Raw genomic sequence first — 13,977 nt, 5'->3', positions numbered from 1 at the left:
CCCCCCCCCCCAAAAAAAAACATCTGTTTAATATAAATGAACAAACTGTTTGTACATTCACAAAATTGTATTTGACAAGTTCTAGAGAGGAATGAAAGCGTTAATAATAAAGAAATAAAAGGATTTTTTTCCCAAAATTCTGACAACTTTTTTCTCAGTGTGTGTGTGTGTGTATATATATATATGCATATATATATATATAAAGTCAAAATAAGCAACAAGGATATCCAAAGTTAATGCAGTACGACCGTTTCATGCGACTCCATTTAATTAAGCAATGTGAACATTACATCAAATGTAAAATGCAGAGCAATCCTCAGCTGCACAAAGATATAGAAATTTACTGAAATTACATTTCAACAGAAGCACATATTTTTATAACTACATTTAAACTCTTCAAGTAGAAATACAAAAAACCATTTTGACCTAGCCAGACCATACAGGCTAGTAAATAATTCTAAACAGATTTTTACCTAGGTGCCTTATGTTAATACTTCCCCTGCTCCATTACAAACTAAACTGATCTGCTAGTAGAGACCCCCCCCCCACTACCTATAGTAGTTTGTCACTAAACCTTAAGAAATTTTATAACTATATCATCCATGTTTAGTGTCTATACTTTTTACCCCTTTCCCTTTCCCTACAAAGAAAATGCCAGTGCCCTCTTAAGCTTTGAATCACTAGGTCTGATAAGATGATCCATAAATCAGAAACAAAAAATGAATAAAATCAGTGACAGTTAAAAATCTGTATGGTCTGGCTAAGTCAAAATGTTTTTTTTTGTATTTCTACTTTTGTATACTACAGTTTAAATGTAGTTATAAAAATATGTGCTTCTGTTGAAATGTAATTTCAGTAAATTTCTATATCTTTGTGCAGCTGAGGATTGCTCTGTATTTTACATTTGATGTAATGTTCACATTACTTAATTAAATGGAGTCGCATGAAACGGTCGGACTGCATTAACTTTGGATATCCCTGTTGCTTGTTTTGACTTTAATCACCTTATTTTGAAACTGTATGGATAATACCATACTTAATTCTGGTGCCTAAACTTAAGTACCATATTCACCTTGAATCTAAATTTTATATATATATATATATATATAGGGAGAATTCACAAAAAAAAAACAAAAGACGATGACAGGTGATGTAGAAAACAAACAGATGTATTAGTATAACATGTTCTGGAAGTGAAAAAGTTTTTAACGTTTTGAGCCTACACTCTTCCACAGAAAAGAACTCGGAAAGAAACAAGGAGAGAAAAAATCGTATATATGTATACATATACACACACAGAGTGAAACAGACAAATTGATTAAAAATAGCACAGAAGTTAGCAATTTGAAAAATCACATACAAGTGGTGGGGAGGGTGGGGGTTGCTACAGTGGTGGCAGCATAAGATGTATGTTTTGGCATTGGCTGGTGCTGCCTGTACAAATTACATGTTTTGTCCCAGGTAAATGAGTGAAATTGCAGTTACTGCATATACATAGTCCCTTGCATTGAGAAAACTGGCATATTTTAGGGTATCATGCGTTTATAGATTTTACTTTATTTACAGTTCCAGATATATCATGGAGCTTTGAGGTAAACATTCAAATCGAGGTGGACAGTGGTGGGAAGAAAGGCATGATAGTAGTAGTAGTGGTTATGGTTGTAGCAGTAGAATAGTATAATAATGATGATGATGGGTCAGTTGTAGTATTCAGAGAAAATGAAGAATGTGGATAGCTGGACAGTGAAGGGCTTTTCAGTCATCAATTATGCTGGTTTTGAGGAGTGACTGTACTACTGGTCATGCTGTTGTTGTTGTCATTGCTGCTGCTGCTGCTATCTATGTATACTTTAAAATTTGATGTTGACAATGCTTTAATTCAATAGTATATCCTTCTAGAGAATTCTTTTGGAAATTTTATAACCAGCTTCACCAGTTAACATTTTGGACATTTTATTTATATATTTTTGTCCTTTGTTCTTGTTTGAGAAGGAACCTAACTTCAAGCAATTTTTTACAGATCAATTTTTAGACACTATTTTCTAAACCTGGCAAAATATGTAAGGAATGCAAATTTTGATTTTGCATCCCTTACGCCCCTTGTTCCTGGGCCCTTGTCCACAGGTATATGTACCCTTAACATAACTGTCAGACCAAATCAACATGATGACAAGAACAGGCTTTTGGTGTAGTCCAGATAGATGAAGTGAAGAGAAAGAGAAAAGAATCAACCCCAGTACTGGGCTGGTACTTTATTGAATCTTAAAGAATGAATGGCAAAGTTCACCTAAGTGACATAAGCTAAAAGCACAAAAAGCTGAAACAATTTTATCTGTTACTTTAATCACTCAGCCAGTTTGCCACCTTACTCTGCCACCAGTGCTACTGCCACCACCACCGCCACTATTATTACTACAACTACTACTACTATATTCATAGCTATATAATACAGATTATACCCACTTCTGTGTTGTCTTGGGTACTGTTGTTATCTTTGGGCTTCTTCGTGGCTGAGAAAAGAAAAAGAATAATTTTAAAATATAGAAATAAATAAGATACATGCAAATGTACACACAAATACATACATATTTACACACATAAACAATCAAATACAACATACATTCACATATATGCACACACACACCAGTATGCATACATACACATGGCATCAAAGTCAGTCACATCAGCACAAGAGGATTATTCATCTTTTGTGTAATGAATATTATCTTCTCAAAATTTTTCCATTCATAAAAACTTGGTAGGGAAAATTGGTTGTCTCCTTAGAATAAATGCAAGGAAGCATCTATAGTAGAGAGGATTGTAGTGATAATCAAACAGTGAAAAGGTCTAGTGAAATTTCTCTCCATAGTTCCACAACCTTTGATAGCTGACCTCAGTCTCTTGGCTAGCCATGGTGTATACAGTAGTAATTGTACATGTTGGAACTATGGAGAGAAATTTCATATGACCTTTCTTTTGAATGAAGATCTGTATCAATCTTATAATTGGCAAATGAAAATGAAGAGTCGTTAGGATCTAAAATATCCCAACTATTCACATTCCAGTGTTAAATAGCTATGACAAGACATCTTCATTAAGAAAAAAATCTGCTGTTATCCCTACTAATCTTTGAAACTGCATGTTAAATAAAAGCCAAAACAGACCAGTGGATTTCTTCCTCCAGAAAACCATAAACAACTTGATCTGTGACTGATATAACAACAATAATACTGAAATAAACATGCTGTCATTACACAAATGAACGGTAGCTACTCATGAACAAACAGAAGTGAATTAAGAATATACATATTTTAAAACACTACTAACAACAAAATTCAAACAGAACTTCATCATTTACAATTAATAAATAATAACATAGTAGAACAATTATTACAGAAAACCTACTGACTTGATGTTATCCATAATCAACTAAGTTGCCAAGGAATTCCAACTTTTGTACATTCAATGCTCAACTATACTGTGTTGCAGTTACTATTTGCCAACAGATGAAAGAGTAACAGAGAATGAGTGTAAAAGACACAACCAAAATCGATAAACTCTCACCAAACAAATGTCAGCATGGTCAGAAAAGATATTAGACAATTAATACTGTAATCAAGTGCAAATTGAATAATAAATTCATGAACCACCAGCTATGACTAAATGATGAATTATCTAAGGTCAACAAGAACTGTCGACAAGATAGCAGTGTTGTAAAATTAGTGTAAGCTAATTGCCTTTAAGCACATACTGTGAGTTGTAGGTAAAAATTTTCTCATAAAAAATTACTAGAAGATATGGCCATTAATTACAAGCTTGTAAATTGTGGCATTAAAGGCCACACCATCAAGGTCATGGAAACCCCTTTCCACAATGACCTAGAGTTACTTTGTAGGTAGGTGACTTGGAATGTAAACAAGCAACACAAATGTGATAGAATGTGTTAAATGAACTATGAGGTGATTACTGTGAAAATGTCTCTCAAAATCTATAATATTAACAATGAAAGTCTCTTGATCATTATTGCAAAACTTCAGAGCAGAAAATCCTGGGAAAGATCATATAACAATTCATGTTATATAGGGCAGCCTTCATTAATCTGTTCAAAAGAACAATGAATACTGAGCCTAGTGTGCCAGACAGGCTGACAGTTGTACATACAATGCTCATAGCTAAGAACCAGGAGTTATGCATGGCAAAAAACTGTTCATAACATAGTTGAATATAAGGTATAAGGTTTTCATAAGTTGTGAAGAACGCTGTTAATCACACATGATGACTAATGAGCAAGCAAAGGGAAAGAAAGGAATTTAGTGCTGTGCCAAACAGTAACTCATCAACAAAGCTGTTCTTAGAGAATTGAAGCAGCACCACCAAAATCAGCTGACTATCTGACTAGACTATTGAAAGACATTTGACTCTGTCCCTCACTCATGGATTCTAGAGTTACTATGCCTTGTCACATTTCCAACTACTGTAGTCAGTACCATTAAGAGGCAAAAAGTAGGCCCACAGAGCTACTTATAAGAACAGAAGCTACTACAATACTCCTTAACAGAATTAGGCCAACAACAGGAATATTTCAGAGTGACAGCTTAACTGTAGTGCTTCTCAGCCTAATGGTCAACCCCTTGTCAGCCTTATGAAGTAAATGCAAAGGTTATATGATAGGATTCACAGAGGAGAGAAAAATTGATTCCCCACCCTGGCACACAACTTGATGACTTCAAAGTACACCTTTCAATAATACTCATGACATCTAGAGACAAAATATTCTTGTAGGACATAGGAATGGAGTTTATCATGATAGGAGTTAATATTTATTACCCAAATTAGGAAAGATTGTTGACCAGGCAAAAAATGGGATACCAATGGTCGCTATATTTCCCCTCTCTCCATTCATGAATGTAATAAATACGTCAGACTCAACAAGAATATTGTGTACGTTGCTGTTAAGAATAGAATGATTAAAAAAAAAAAAAACTTCAGCAGACTTTGGAAGGTATGGAGGTCAGAGTTGTCTATATTCAATAAAACTATATCACATGATGTTTTTGCAGTACCAGTGCTAGTACCAACATTTGGGATACTCAACTGAACATGAAGAACTCTATAGCTTGGACATCAAGACTAGAAAGGTACTAACCACTACTGGTAATTTCCACATCAACACTGGCATTGATAGGATTTATGCTAAATGGAAGGATTGAGGTCACTGCAGATTGCTTTCAAGTGCCACATTGCATCACTTAGACAAAACACTGAACAGAAAAAAGAGAAATAAATATCATGTGTATATGCAAGAGTGAAAGTAATAGCATCATGAGGGCTATTTCATGTAAACCAAAGGGAGCAGAACTGATCTTATTGAACAGAGACTTGGAGGTAAAATACTCATCATGCCAGCAAAATGTTATGCAGGGTTATATATCTCACAAGCTAGAAAATACCAGCATTGATAGGAACAGTAGTTTTTCAGGCCCCATAATAGATATATCATATCTCGTGTTGAAGATAACGCCTCTTCTATTTAGCAATATGAGGTAACTACTAAACATTTGATCAAGAAGAAAGATAAGTATGCTTCTAGATCTTCTCTTTAAGAAAAAATGTTGATTGTGGAAGATATCCTCCATATCAGCAGGTGTCCAAAAATCACTGTAAGGTACAACCTACCCATGAGATAAAGTATTGTTATCAAAACTATCTAGAATATTATATGCAGCAAGGATAGCCACATCCATCTATATCTTTCAAAGAATACTATTGGAACATAAAAGCCGTAATCCAGTGGAAATACAATAGGCCAGATCTTGTCTATGGGACAGAGAGCAAAAGTAATGCTCTGTTATAAAGATCAGCTGCCAGACAGCTGTGAATCTCATAAAAATAGGGAAAAGGATGATATCTATCCAAAACTAATGTGAAACTTGTAGCTCTTATATACAAGTTATAGATTTTCATTTGCACATATTACCATAGGTGCTCTGTAATGATGCACACACTTCTGTACTAAAGTAACGTGGGCATTCACTACATGAGTTCAAATTTATCACACATATGTAATGGTTGGTATTATGATATATGTTGGAGTTGGCAGTTAGTGATTGTAACAGGTGTTGCTGCTGTAGATGTGCAAGATGAAAGAAGAACAGTGACCGAAGTTGTAAAGAAATATTTATTTACCATTACTTTGTATATATCCAAAACCACGATGGGTTGGTATGTATAATTAGTAAATGGAAAAGCATGTGCAGTAAAAAGAGTTAATTTTGGCCGGTATGTGTGTACACATTCTCATAGTAGTAATCCACAGACAGAGATAGAAGGATGTTGTAAGAGAAAAGAAACTGAGCTAGTGAAAGTTATAGAGTTGAGGGACTTTGTGTCTCATAGTTGGCTGATTGTAACCTTCTTTCTCTCTCTCTGGCCATTTGTCTTTTGTGGCTGTCTGCTTGTGGCCATGACTTTAGTTGATCTCTGTTCACTAACTGATGGGTACTCTCACTAACTGATTTTGCCTTACCAAATTCTAGTATTTATAACTATACAAAACCAGCTAGAAGGATAGACATATTGTTGAGAACAATAGATTTCGGTGGGGGTCTGTTATAGCCTAGTAGAGGTTAGAAGGGTCAAGTGGCAAAGACATAATTTCAGTTTAGTGAAGGCATCTGGTAAATGTAACTGCTGTCACTCACAGAAAAACTATTGTTTTACCGTGAGAAACATGCTGTTGAACTGTTAAGTGAAATTTGGCAATCGAGGATCGAATCCACACCATGCCGGCATGAAGCCATTACACACATATACCAACCAATTCAAATGCTGAAAAACACCATGAGCTGTCTTGACTTAAAGAAAAATGTCTCGTCATTTTGTTAGTGATTGACATGAATTCTGCAAAGGTAAAAATTTAAATAAACCTCAAAGACAAAATGAATACATTTACACACATGTTCACATACACAAATATACATATGCACTTAGATACATATACGGACAAAAATATCCTGATACAGGCATACAGCTATATGTGTACACACACACCTACACTCATATATACATGCATACACACTCACATACATACGTACACACATACATGTGTGTATGTATATAATTCCTTACGTAACTAATTAATACCTTAACACTAATTAATACTTTAAAACTACAGCCACTGTGTCTCTCATGTGACTAAACCCTTTCTACTATAGGCACAAGGCCTGAAATTTGGGGGTAGGGTCCAGTCGATTAGATTGACCCCAGTACGCAACTGGTACTTAATTTATTGACCCTTGAAAGAATGAAAGGCAAAGTCAACTTCGGCGGAATTTGAACTCCGAACATAAAGGCAGAAGAAATACCGCTAAGCATTTCACCCAGTGTACTAATGATTCTGCCAGCTCGCCACCGTTCTCATTTGACTAAATAATATCTCGTCAGTTATTAAGCAATTTAATATCACAGCCGTATAATGTTGTTTGGCTGACTTATTTAGCTTTTTACACCACAGCCATTATGTCTGTAGTGGCTTCATGCTGGCATGGTGTGGATTCGATCCTCGATTGCCAAATTTCCCTTAACAGTTCAACAGCACTTTTCTCACAGTAAAACAATAGTTTTTCTGTGAGTGGCAACAGTTACATTTACCAGATGCCTTCACTAAACAGAATAATGTCTTTGCCACTTGACCCTCCTAACCTCTTCTAGGCCACCAAAAGTTAGAATTGAGATAACAGGTACCACCAATGAAATCTATTGTTCTCAACAATAAGTCTCTCTTTCTTGCTATCTTGCGATAGTTATACATACAGAAAATTCCCAGGCAAAAATCAGTTAGTGAACTAAGACAACTAGAGTCATGGCCACAAGCAGGCAGCCACTAAAGACAAATGGTGAGAGGGAGAAAGAAGGTTACGATCAGCCAACTATGAGACACAACTTCTCTTGACTCTATAACTTTCACTAGCTCAATTTCTTTTCTCTTACATCATTATTCTATCACTATCTATGGTTTACTATTACAATAAGAACGTGTACACACATGCAGGCCAAAATGAATTCTCTTAACCTCACATGCCTTTTTCATTTATATTATTACGCTAACCTACCTGTTGTGGTATGGCATTATATTAAGTAAGAGTAAATAAATATTTCTTTACAACTTTGATCACTGTTCTTCCATTTCACACATCTGCAACAGCAACACCCGATACAATCGCTAACTGCTGACTCCAACATATATCATATTGTTTTACAGACTAACTTAACACTTTATTGTTAGTTGTCCTTCTGTACAACTAACATGAATGTCTGTTGTTTAAGTGAATTGTATGAGACTTAGAAAGAAGGCTTGTATGTGATGTGTCCATGTATAAGTGCAAAATTATGCAAAAAAATGTAAAGGGAAAATGTTTGTGAAAAATAAATTTGTATGTGCATATATGTATTTGTGTATGTATGTCTTTGTATGTGTGTGGGTGGTTGGGTGGAGGTTTATGTGTAGTGAGTATGTATATCTTCATGTGTGTGTATGTGTGTCATAAAGCAGAAAATTATGTGTATGTATAACAAAATAGAAAATTGTATTTTAAATTTCAAACATCATTTAGAGTAAGTGTAAATAAACTAAATTCTGTTGTTATCATAATACATGACTAGTACTGAATAAGACTTATCTAGCACAAACTTTCTCTAATAAAAACAAAGAAGTCATCTCCAGGATAACTTACCCTGTAAGAAATAGTAACCAAATTTCTCTCAAATCACATTCAGTTGTCATAAAAAAAAGGACACATAGGATAATGTAATCTTGGTTGGAAGGCATTACATCGGTACAGCTTGGCTTGGGCCCTCACCCTCAGGTGGAATCATAGAAACACTGCTATGACATATTGTATGCCAGTTTTCAACATCTGCCATGGCTATAAGCTTGAACTCAAGTCTTAGTGAATGGTTTGCCTTTTACAAGGCCTCTTGATCTTTGTGTCATGGCCATGCACTCCCTGTTTTCTTTTCTTCAATGTTGTAAGATCTTCAGAAGAGTCAATGTGATGCTGGATGGTTTCACAAACTCACTCAGTCATTATGTAGTCCAAGACCAAGATTCTTAAGATGTTGCAGTAACATCTCATTTCTAATGACTATCTTTCTCTGTATTTTTGCAATGTGAGTTAATGTTTTACATGAGGATGGACAGTACAAATATATGGAGGAATTTGATTTTGTTTGTTCATTGTGATGTTCTTATCTCAATATAATGTTTTGAGTTTAATTAGTGTAGTCATTGTCTGTTGCATGTCTTGCAATGATTTCTGGTTTTGATCTCTTATTGATAATAACCATTACTTCTGATAGATCAGCTGCCTTTCCTGTTTTTATTGCCTTCATTGCTCCTACTACTTCTTCCCGACTAACCCTCAGGCCCCTTCACCACAACAGCTTCCACCCTCTGATCTCATTCATAATTCCCTCCATATGCTCTTTCCAAACTCTTCCCCTGTCCTCTCACTAAAATTCAACTTTCCATCACTCCCACTCATACATCTTTCTCCTTCAACATCTCTTCCATCTTTTTTCATTGATTTCATAAACCTAAACACTTTATCTGGGTTCCCATCCAGCCTGCTCAACTTCTCCTCAGCCTCCTTCCTCATAGATCTCACAACCACCCTCTTTGCACGATTCTTCATGTTATTATATTTGGCTTTCATTTCCTCAGTCCTATTATTACATAAAGCTTTGTGCACCTTGCTATCACATCCCTCACCTCCTCGTTCCACCACCACGTATTTCCTCGATTTCTCCTACACACTGTCTTTCCACACACTTCGTCACTTGCCTTTAGTACCCCTTCCTTAAAAGACTTCCACAAATCCAGTGCATCAATGCTTACCAACTCCCCAACTCTCTCCTCAAACTTTGCTCTTGTTTCTTCTTCCTTCAGTTTCCACACCTTTCTCCTCTCAACCATTCCCTTTTTCCTCTCAACCATTCCCTTTCTCACACACTTTTTAAACTTTCTTCTTATCCAAGTCAGCAACCACCAACCTGTGCTGCAACTCCCTTGGTATTGTCTACACATCTCTCAAATACTTTCTGTTTTCCATGCCAACCAACATGAAATCAATCACTGTGTCTTTCCCTCCTACACTGAAATTTATCTTCCTTTTCTTTGTTTTCCTAAACCATGTGTTCACCACACACAACTCCTCATCACAAAACTCCAACAGCATCCTTCCTTCCATATTTCTCTCCCCGATTCTGTTTCCTCCATGCACACCCTCAAAGCCCTGGATCCATTTCCCAACATGTCCATTAAAATCACCCATGCCCAAAGCCAATTTCAACTATTTTATGTAAGTCCCACTCATTTGCCATTTAATCAAAGAACCGCTCTTTCTCAGTGATCCCTCTTCTACTTTGTAGACCATACTCACAAATCACCCTCCCCACTTCTTTCTAAAATGCTAATACTACTGTCATCACTCTATCAGTGTTTCTCCTGACCTCCACTACCTTCTCACAAATTTCTTTCTTCACCAAAACTCCCATGCTTCCAGTCCCCTTGCCATTTCCTGACCACCACAACTTGAACCTTCTTCCCTTGACCCCCACAAATCTTGCACTCTGGCTCCTTCACCTAGCCTCCTGTACACATTACACATCCACCCTCCTCTTCCTCAATTCTTCACACAGGAAGGAGGATAAAAGAGTGGGAGAAAGAGAGAGAGAGAGAGAGAGAGAGAGAGAGCAGCAAAGAGAACAGGGAAGAAGGGAGAAAGTCTACAATTACAGGTGAGAGGATGAGAAAGAGGAAGAGAGGAACTTGGGATGCTAGAAAAAGAAGTATGAGGACGAGAGAGAAAGAAAGATGATAGAGTTGCTAAAAATATAAAAACTTACTGTTAACAAGTTAGGATGCATGGCGTTCAGTTACTCAGTAAAGGAAAAATGCATTAAATACTAAACTACATACATGTAGGACAGACACAGGACCCTAATTCTTCAGTTATCAACCAAAATGTTAATACTCAGTTTCATGCATTTAATGGGTGACTTCAACTTCCCCAACATCAAATGGCCTGAAGGTAACATAATCTCAGGAATGACATGCAAAGAGTGTAACCAAACAGAATCTCTTCTTGACATTACAAAAAATGCAGTTCATGGAGCTAACAATACTCTCCCCAACCAAGAATGATAACATATTAGACTTCTGTTTCACCAACAAGTTAAGTCTTATCCATGACATGAAGAATTATCTTCTCAGCAATCTTCTCAGACCAGAAAATGGTAGAACCAACATTGTATGGTCCAAAATCAATTAATGATGTATTCCACACAGATGGCACCCACACTTTGTCTAGTCTAAACTTCTACAAGGCTGACTGGAAGTCAATTCAAAAATGGATTATCCTACAAAATTGGGCTAAAAGTCTCTCTGTGCAAGCCATTGATATGAAACTTAAAGAATTCATGTCAATAATGCGAGCCATATGCATTAAATTTGTCCTAGAGAAGAGACCAACCACATACAAAAACATCATTTCTTGAGACAGGAGAGTCCTTATGAGACAGACACTAAAGATCTCCAAGCACAATAGCTTATTAACAGCAAGAAATCCCTCCAAGAAGAGAGACTTTCAAAGATTGAAAATAAACTCAAACTCTACCATGAAAAGAAAAGGGTTGAAAGAGAAACCAGGATAGTTAGAAAATATGAAAATAAATCCTGAAGTCTTCTACAAGTTTGCAAAAGAGTCTGCCTCAGTGCACTTCAAGATAGGGTCACTGTTTGAAAAAGACAGTTCTCTAAATGCAGACCCCAAGAGGATCAGTGAAGTGCTAAATAAGCAATTCTAGAGTGTCTTCAACTCTCCACTGGGTAACTGGCAAATAAGCAAGCTTAAAGGGTCCTTCAACACTGCAGACCTACATGAGAAAAAGGGAACCATTAATTACATTGACATAAAAGAGGAGGATATAATATTGGCCATTAATGAGATAAGCTCAAACTCAGCATTGGGACCAGATTGATTTCCATCTGTTCTCCTAAAAACATGCAAGAAAGCTCTTACAAAACCACTGCAGATACTTCTTCAGAGTTTCCTTGCATGTGGAAAACTTCCCAGACTGTTAAAAGAGGTTATCATGTGCCCTGTCCATAAAGGAGGAATGCTAAAAATTACAGGCGTATCTCTCTGACTTCACATGTTAGGAAGGTCATAGAACACATTGTCAGAAGGAGACTGATCATGTTCCTAAAAGAATAACTTACTCACAAACACACATGGTTTCCGACCAGGGAGGAGCTGTCTCAACAGCTACTACATTATGTTTGGGTACTGAAAACTGAAACAGCAGTTCAATCACTCAAATGTGGATGTGATATATCTCAACTTTGTCAAGGCCTTCGACAAAGTTGTTTATGGGATGATATGTCATAAACTACATGACCTTGGTATCATTGGAAAACTGGGAGAGTGGCTGAATGACTTTTTAAAGAACAGAAATTAAATAGTTGCAGCCAATGGTGCTCTCGCTAGGGAGACATCAATGTGTAATGGAGTTCCTCAAAGAACTGCACAGGGACCTCTACTGATTGTAGTGGCTCTCTCAGATACGCCCTCAATTGTACAGTCAGCCACTCTCACCAGCTATGCTGACGATACAATAGTGTCTCAGGCTGTCAAGGACCCTAATGACAGAAAAATTGCAAAATGACCTGCATACAATACACAAATGGGCTGGTGAAAAGAACAAGCAGTTCAATATTGATAGGATTCAAGCCCACAAACAGACTACAATCGGAATACATAGGACCAGGGGGAAGTGCAATCCCAGAGTTAGAATTGGTGCATGACCTGAGAATCTACATGAGTAGTGATGCAACATTCCATGTACACATTGCCAGAATGGCAACATGGTGCAGGCAAGTAGATCATCCCTTAGATTATTCAGAACCAGAAATAAGGATATCTTTCTACTTCTATATATATATTTATGGTGATGAAGCACGACCCTTGGACATTAGGCCTCACAGAGTCAATGACAAGTGACTGAGACCTTTGGAGATATGCTATGCTTGAAAAGACCTGGCAAGCCAAGTGAGACCATAACCAAGGCCAATGCCAGTGCGACATAACTGGCCCATCTAAGCGTACCCTTCAATCATTGGGCAATAAACTGCACTTGTTAAGACCTGTTGAGTCAAGTGAAGTCATTGTCATGGCCAATGACAGTACCACCTGAATGGCACCCATACCGGTGACATGTAAAAAGCACCATTTGAGCATGGATGATGCCAGTACTGCCTTCTGGTCCCGTGCCGGTGGCACATAAAAAGCACTATTCAAGCTGATCATTGCCAATGCTGCCTGACTAGCTCCTGTGCCGGTGGCACATAAAAAGCACCATTTGAGCGTGGTTGATGCCAGTGCTGGCTGACTGGTCCTGTGCCGGTGGCACGTAAAAAGCATCATTCAAGCGTGGTCATTGCCAGTGCTGTCTGACTGACTCCTGTGCTGGTGGCATGTAAAAAGTAACATTCAAGCATGGTCGATGCCAGTACCACCTGACTGGCCCTCTTGCCGGTGACACATAAAAAGCACCCACTATACTCTTGGAGTGGTTTGCATTAGGAAGGGCATCCAGCAGTAGAAACTCTGCCAAATCACATTAGAGCCTTCTGACTTGCCAGCCCTAAGTCAAACCAGACCAACCCATGCCAGTATGGAAAGCGAACGTTAAACGATAATGATGATGATATATAGGAGAGGCTTCCTATAACTGTAAAAATGTATATTTAATGTGTGTTGTTGTTTATATCTTTCCTGATGAGATTGATGCATAGCTCACCATAATTCTTCTTGTTTGACGTGTTTTGAACGCATCCATCGAAATATATCTAGAAGATATGAAGATATAAATGCTTTAATAACATCCTGAGTGTGTGTCTCCTTTTTCAATTTTTCC

The 13,977-nt window shown here is 37.1% G+C and overlaps 1 protein-coding gene across 1 annotated transcript in view; it reads right to left on the bottom strand.

The window, feature by feature from the left end:
* The window catches only part of LOC106870161 (uncharacterized), a 299,949-nt gene that overhangs the window by 174,313 nt on the left and 111,659 nt on the right, over nt 1-13,977 (bottom strand). Inside the window, exon 5 of the mRNA XM_052972248.1 lies at nt 2,464-2,510. Within this exon, the coding sequence (XP_052828208.1) occupies nt 2,464-2,510 (47 nt within the window). The remainder of the gene's footprint in view (nt 1-2,463; nt 2,511-13,977) is intronic.

The sequence above is a fragment of the Octopus bimaculoides genome, chromosome 13, assembly GCF_001194135.2.
Source record: "Octopus bimaculoides isolate UCB-OBI-ISO-001 chromosome 13, ASM119413v2, whole genome shotgun sequence".
NCBI lineage: Eukaryota > Metazoa > Mollusca > Cephalopoda > Octopoda > Octopodidae > Octopus > Octopus bimaculoides.
Note: the sequence above shows the minus strand (reverse complement) of the source record. Positions and strands in the feature narration are given on the sequence as shown.